The 7413-nt window shown below is 34.7% G+C and overlaps 1 protein-coding gene across 1 annotated transcript; it reads right to left on the reverse strand.

The window, feature by feature from the left end:
• Positions 1-2174: 2174 nt before the first annotated feature.
• LOC111087142 lies at positions 2175-7027 on the reverse strand. The gene is made up of 2 exons (XM_022392750.1): positions 6924-7027; positions 2175-3557 (listed from the first exon to the last, which is right to left on the reverse strand). Exon 2 carries the CDS (start codon positions 3177-3179, stop codon positions 2427-2429), a length of 753 nt encoding a protein of 250 aa, XP_022248458.1. The 5' UTR covers positions 3180-3557; positions 6924-7027; the 3' UTR covers positions 2175-2426.
• Positions 7028-7413: the final 386 nt, after the last annotated feature.

Raw genomic sequence — 7413 nt, forward strand, 5'->3', positions numbered from 1 at the left:
CGAGCCGTCTCCAGCCATTATTAGTCTCAAAGTGGGTTCCTCGTCACCGAATTTACCTTGACGGTATTAAACCGACTGTGATGGCTTGTTGTCATATTGTGTTAGGCAAATTCTAGCTAGTCTAGTAGAGTTTGGATATTTTCAATTTCACCTTAGACAAATTTAGCTGAGAAGCCACTTCATGCTTGCATTTGTGTAGCCAAAACTGACAGCTGGACTGAAAAAAAGAGTTATACACATTTTGTTGTCCAAGCTATCATAAGCCAGCTACATAACTTATTTCATTGAAGTCTTCTAGTGTTTTTACTCTATAGACAAATTAATTACACGTATCTGACTAAACCTTACATAAATGTAGTAGTAATTTACCTGTGGAAGAATTATATTTCGTAATACCCCAGTATAGGTTATTAAGTAAAATTTGCGTGCCTTGGTCAGGGTTGGTTACTGAAGAGCTTAAAATGAATATCATTTGCTGGATCTTCTTGGTACTCTTGAACTTTATGTATAGAATTTTTTTGATTGGTAAGATCATTTTCAAGAAGATTAATTTATTTTCTAGAGGTGTAGATTGCAATGAGAGTGAAGTCATAGTTGAAAGACTGACATTGGGTTTGAAAAAGTCCTTTCTTGAACATTGAATACTTCAACAAACTTTACTGGGGATGATAATGATGATCTGATCTCCAAACTGCATCCTAAGAGTTCTCTAGTAACTCACCTGATATTTCTGAATTACAAGAAGCCTGTGACAAAGTTGCCTACATGACATCTAGTGCCCCTTAACCTCATTACTGTTGGAATTTTTGATAGCACAAAGAATGGTGATGCATCTAGAGAGCATAAACCACTAGCCGGAGCAACACTTAAGGTAGGTGAAAAGTTTATGCACTACCAAGAGTCTCTTAGAATGGAGAGAGAACCTGTTGAAGCCAGAGGTTGCCTTCAGGATCTTATTTGAATAAAGTTACAATATGATGTGTTTAATATGGTACCAATTTACTCCAAGAACTTTGAATGGGGACCATCTCTAGATACTGTGAGAAAGTGACATTGGTACCTTATATACTGGATAGCGTAGCAATTAACTGCAGTCCCTGTTGTCACTACCTCTGTCTAAAAGTAGCATTGTGAAGAAAGTGAACCTACTAACCAGTCATAAGTACCACCAAGAAGGATTTGAACACATAGTAAAGGGAGAGAGAAAGGGCATCTACAGCCCCATCTAAGATTAAACTGTTCAGAATTGAACAACACTAAAGAATTTGTTTGAGCTAAGAGGATTTCTTGGACAATTCTCTTACTATTATTGTTATGTCATTCTCTGACAAAATTCATCCTCCCACAACTTACTTGAAAAGTCATATAAGGTTTGTTGAGCAACTGACATTCAACAACGTGAAGGTAGAATTAGCATCTCTTAAAGTTTCACTTCTTTAAGATACTGATGCCAGTGAATTTTGAAGTAGAAGCATTTTATCACAATTACAACATGGAAAAGAACATGTGACCTACTATATTAAGGCAGTGAATGCTACAGAAAGGAGATATTGTACTACTTATTACTTAACCCTGCATTAGTACTGTGCCCAGTTTGAAAATCATTAGTACCATGGGGTTGCTAGGCACCCCAAATGAAATATAGTTTTTTTTATTAATTGTTCATATATCTATGTGAACATGTATTTCAAGTATCTAGCAAATGATTGCATAAGATATTTAGCTTAATATTAAACATTGGTAGTGTCAATAAAGGGTTATTAAAAGATCTCCAAAACTCGTTTTTGATATTCATTTATTGACATAAGGATTACACGATTATAAATGAGAGGATGTTTATTTTTACCAAAACATCAGAAAAAAATAAAGAAAAGCATATTTATTACACTGAATCTTCACCCAAATCAGTATTTTGGCACTGCAAGCACTGTAGAAACACCTTGCTGTAGTCACTACACACGTGCTCACTGCAAGTAGTGCAAAATGTTTTTACATTGTGATCCTGTGCCCTTTTACAGAACTTACATCACTTCACTCTCCATGATGTTTGGGGTTGGGATGGTGTTGAAAGTTCTGCTGCTTCTAGTAAGATTCTTTTAGTTGCTTCTTTAAGATCTTTCTTCAGGTTCTTGTTCTGCAATCTCCTCTTAAGATAATCTTCTATGAACTTCATATATGAACAAATGGCGTTTTAGCTTGTTCTGAGGGCTGTGAAAGCAAAGGATATAAGAATTTATGTTTGGAATGTTTAGAAGTGCAAAGAAAACTGTCAGAGGCCAATGATGGCTATTTCGTGATTTGTGTCATACTCTGTTGACATCTGGTCTATTATCTTAATGCCTCCTTTCGTTGTGTTGTAAAGTGTTATAATGTCTGGTTTCTTTTGATCACTAGAATCTGGGTCAATTTTTGAATCATGGTGCATGCTACTGAAGAGAATAACATTTTTTCTTACCTTTCTGGTTGGAAGGAATGTATGAAACCAGTATTACATTTTCTTCGAAACCAAACATACTGTCATGAGGAGGTAGGTCTTTGACCTGCAAAAATGCTCCAGGAATTTCCTTTTTGTTCTTTCTGAGTGTTCCCACAGCAATCAACTTATGAATTAGTCTATAGCTGGTATACCAGTTGTCAAATGTGACATTTCTATCTGATCCTGAGATATCAGAAATCAGCCTGAGGACCAAAGGAAGATGAGAATTGTCTACCTTGAATGGGCCATCTGGCTGCCTACATGTATAGACCTCCATTTTGCACACATAAAATGTTTTAGTATGAGTCATTGCTTGTATCTTTATGCCATATTTAGTAGGTTTATTTGGTATGTATTGTCTGAACGTACATTTGCCCCTGAACTCTATAATATTAACAAACTCTGAGGGAGAATAGTTCTTCACACAATTATCAACAAACAGATCTTTGAAAGGGGCCAGTTTATCAACTAATTTATGTTCGGAACGTGTTGCTTTGTCATCATATCGGATGCAAACTAAGAGAAATCGAAAACAATGCAATGACATTGTTGCTCTGAAAACATCCGCACCCATGCCATCTGTGTTCCATAGATCATCAAGAATGATCTTGTTGCGGTGATAATTACCTGCCAAAAGCACTATCCCAAGAAAAGCTTCCATTTCCACACCATCTATGTCTCTAACCCTTGTTCTTTTGAGCATATTTCGTTCTTTGTTCACTGATGAGCATGTTTGTGTTTAGCACTAACAAATCTATTACTTCTGGTGTGATAAAGAGTGACCAAAATTCAACAGGGGCTTGTACATTTAGAGCTGGACCTTTCAGCCCTTATTGCCCAGTGGATATATTATGAGAACAGTTGTGCACTCTCAAATTTATTTATTTCTTCCACCAAGTCACCTTATCCTCACCTAGCCATCCTTCACATCTGGCCCGCTTACTTACTGCAGTCTGTTTCTGAGATATGCTCATTGACTTCAATATGATCTGATTCATCCTCAGGAACAATGGAAATGTCACACTCATCCAACATCTGTCTAATCCTCTCACATTCCCTGTCATAGTCAGCCATCCCCAATCTGAAAATAAAAGATGTTATCTGCATGCCCAATTGACTAATAGATCTTTGCTACAGCAAATATTGTTTTATATTTTGCATGCATAACTTTTAAACACTCTTATAATATTGTATAGGATACAAAAGAAAGCAGTGGTTGATCGACAAAACATACCTTCAGTTAGTATCCTGGGGTTTATGAACACCTCAACAAGAAAAGAAAACACGTCTCACTGCCACGCTAGCTGGAGTCAAATTGGGAGATTCTTGGTGCTCACTCTTGGTACAGTTTCAGGACTAATGCAGGGGTTAAGTGTTTGACCTCTAAATCATTTCCATCATTACTTACACTCCAGACAGATCATGCAACATTTAAATGGCTGGTGAATTTTTGCAATTCAGAAGGCCAAAGAGAAAGATGACTCCAAAAATTTCAGTAGTACAACTTTAACATCATTCATCACCATGTAAATGCTAACACATTATTCAAAAGACCATATCTTAATGAAGAATGCAAACAGTATCAAAAGAGGGAGGCACAAGAAATTGAAGATCAACCTTAAGTACAGTGACAATGAACTAATATGGTCCAACAATCAATTGAAAGATACTCAGGCAAAAAATTTGAGTTTGGAATAAATTATTCAGTGCATTGAGAGTAGTTCAGACATTCACTTCATATAGCTAGAAGATTCATAAGTGCTTTATATTGGAGATGGGAAAATACCAGTGAACAGAAAAATGATTGTGGTACTTCCACAGTCTACATTCTGCAGCACTCCATCTCCATAATCTTTAAACAGCTGGAAATTAGGTGTTAAGAAGACAATGTAGAGAGTGCTTCTATTGGAATTGTTGGTTGGGGTCACTAGAAAATTGGAAACCATGTGAACATAAAGGTCCACAAAAAATAAACAGCTACAGCAGTAATGTGTTGTACCACCACCTGAGAGAGTTGTTGTCAGTATGCTTGATCCTCTGCCACAGAGTAACAGCAGGAATAGATACATCATGGATATAATGGACAGTTTCACCACATGTACAAAAGCATATGTTCTTCCTAACCAGAAAGTTTAAACTCTAGAAAAGAAACTCCTCCAAGAATTTATTTCAAGATTTTTGAACTTCATTCAGATGAAATGATTGCTTAAATCTTATGAAGATAAAGGTTTAGTTGTACATTCTATGAGGAGTATTGCATGGTACTTTTCAAACACCACAACTATACTGTACACAATGTGTCACAACACACTCGAGGTTAAAATACACTGTCACTAGTATGAGAAACTTTATGTTCTCTCTGTTTCCCAGACACAAATTTCTTGGCCTTAGGTTCCAAGGTGTTTGTAATGTGACCAAAGAAGCTTAAATGGCCATAAATCTCTATGGTCTGGCATCTTATTGTACAAATTGTATATTAATGGGTAAGAAATTCTGAGTAATAGTTAAAAAAGAGTGAGCCAATTCACATCTACTGTGGTATACAAAAAGTTTTGTTTTGGATAAACATCTGTTTATATTAGCAACTGCTTGAACAACTGTTATGGTGCAAACTAGTTTAATTGGTGAAGTGAAATTTACTATATTATTTATTTATGTTACCACCATATTATTTATAAGCCCTGGTATTGAGCAAAAGTCTTTGTTGGAACTAGATATGGCAGATAAAAGTGTGGTTGACATATTTTTCTTTGCTTTTACTCATAGGTAACCTTTTTATGCTGCAATTTTTAATGCAAAGATCCGTGTGCGGATTTTCAGTCCCAGTTCTTATAGGAAAAGCCTGGATCCATTCATGTTTGATGTCAACCTCTGCAGAGATGGATATCATCACAATCACAACACAATTTTCTGGACATGGACTGTAGACTCGATTTTGAGCCAGACCCTATATTTCAGATCAGTTGTGTCACGAAACAAACTTAGGGCTGGTGCTGGGTTTCAGTCCAACAGAGTCTGTCCTTATTATTAGCTGAATCAATATTTAGGCTTTGAATGAAAGGTAAATGTTTGTCTCTAATGTCTTTGAAACTGAACTATTACCATCCAACTTTTTTTTTCCCCTAATTTTACTGGGAGTAATGCAAAGAAATATGTAACACCAAGTCAGATACCAACATCTGTTACATTTCTGTGTTGGAGGTTATACTTACATACACAATGTTTAAACACCTTTCAAATATTCTAAACATAAGGTTGTTTTTCTTCATAAGTATACATATGGTAGGTGAGAAATGTGGAATTAACCAGGTTTTACTATATTGTTCACAAGCAAAAGTACCCACTCCCAGTGACGGGAAAAGTTTGAGTTAATCTAGCAAAAGTACTCAATCCTAGTGACGGGAAAAGTTTAAGTTAATCTAGCAAAGTACCCATCCCCAGTGATGGGAAAAGTTTAAGTTATTCTATCAATTTAAATTATATCATTGACTTTAAAAAAGTTAATTGTGTTGCACTCTTGGTTTCATTCAGAGCCAAAGCTCTGAGCTACTTATACCACCCCTGTGAAAAGTAATTGTTGAGCATTTCAGTCATGCAAAAGCTGCTCACCAATAACATCTGGTAAATCTAAATTTCTATTCTTTAATGTGAATAATAGTGTGATTAATTCCTAACAATTTATTGTAGAATATCCTGCTTGGGAAATAAAATTTGGCATCAAAATTATTCTTGCCTGTTCTCCCATAATTTCAGAAGTAAATGTTGAGCTTTACCTACCTGGGCAAAGCATCAAATGGAAGACAGATGAATGCCCAGACAGCCACCATGATTCACAATTAATATAAAGTTAACATTGACATCCATATTGTTTGAGAAAACATTCCAGTATATAATTAGAACTTCCACTTGTGCTGTTCTCACTGATAGGACAACGAACCCACAAAATTTTATTTTCTGCATAATTTTTTAATTACTTATGACTGTATATATAATAAATTCAATACTTAACCATAGTTTCCCATCTACAAACGTTTAACAATTTTTCTTAAAATGTACCACAAACTGATTTTAAATTTTATAATCTTAAGGTAGTTATAAATGCTTAAGAAAGCTGCATAATAAATACTTCTTTGTCCTTTAACAAACAACTTAAGGCATTATTTCACTTGACAGTTTTAGGCCAAATACAATATGTGATATTAGTTGCATCCATTTCTTAAATAAAGCTGCAAATAAATACACTGTTAGAAAATTTTACAAGCAAATGCAGTGAAACAAAATTTTAAGATTATCAAACAATGCAAAGTTTGGAGAAAATGCATTTGTCAGTATATATAAATTTTGTATACAAAAATGTTGAACATAAATTTACTTAACGTACTTTAAAAGTCTTGCATGTAATAAAACTGACAGTAATAGATTTCACAAAGTCACAATGTACACTCACTTTCATGGTTTTTTGTGTTGAAGAAGTTTAACAGAGATGAGATATGGAGTTTCCCACCTTTGTTTCTCCACTTGGATTTATATTGATGATATATCTGCAGAACAGTTCTGAGGATTCTGTAGCACTACTAACTAAAATATCAGCAAAATAAAGAGTGTTTGTGTTAATTTATAAATGTAATGAAAATTTATATAGTTTCTATTTATATCAATAGATGGAGACACTTATGTCACTTAAACACTATTTTTTTCATTCATGCTGGTTAAGTCAAGCATTAAATATTGATTTACCTGTATTCAAAGAGAAACACTCCTCAATCAAAGATAGGAAAGAAATGAGAAGTATGTACACTAAAATACAAATGACTCTTCTCTTTCTTTTTTTGGGAAACAGAAAACATGGTACAAATGCTAAATGTAAAAGAATGCCTACTGTGAATCACTATTAATAACAAAATACACGAGTTCCTAGAGGAAATTGTACCTCTGTA

The sequence above is a fragment of the Limulus polyphemus genome, unplaced genomic scaffold (assembly GCF_000517525.1).
Source record: "Limulus polyphemus unplaced genomic scaffold, Limulus_polyphemus-2.1.2 Scaffold1788, whole genome shotgun sequence".
Lineage (NCBI taxonomy): Eukaryota > Metazoa > Arthropoda > Merostomata > Xiphosura > Limulidae > Limulus > Limulus polyphemus.

What these genes read in the sequence shown, in the direction of transcription:
- LOC111087142 (XM_022392750.1), bottom strand. Translation starts at nt 3,179, where the DNA reads ATGCTCAAAAGAACAAGGGTTAGAGACATAGATGGTGTGGAAATGGAA.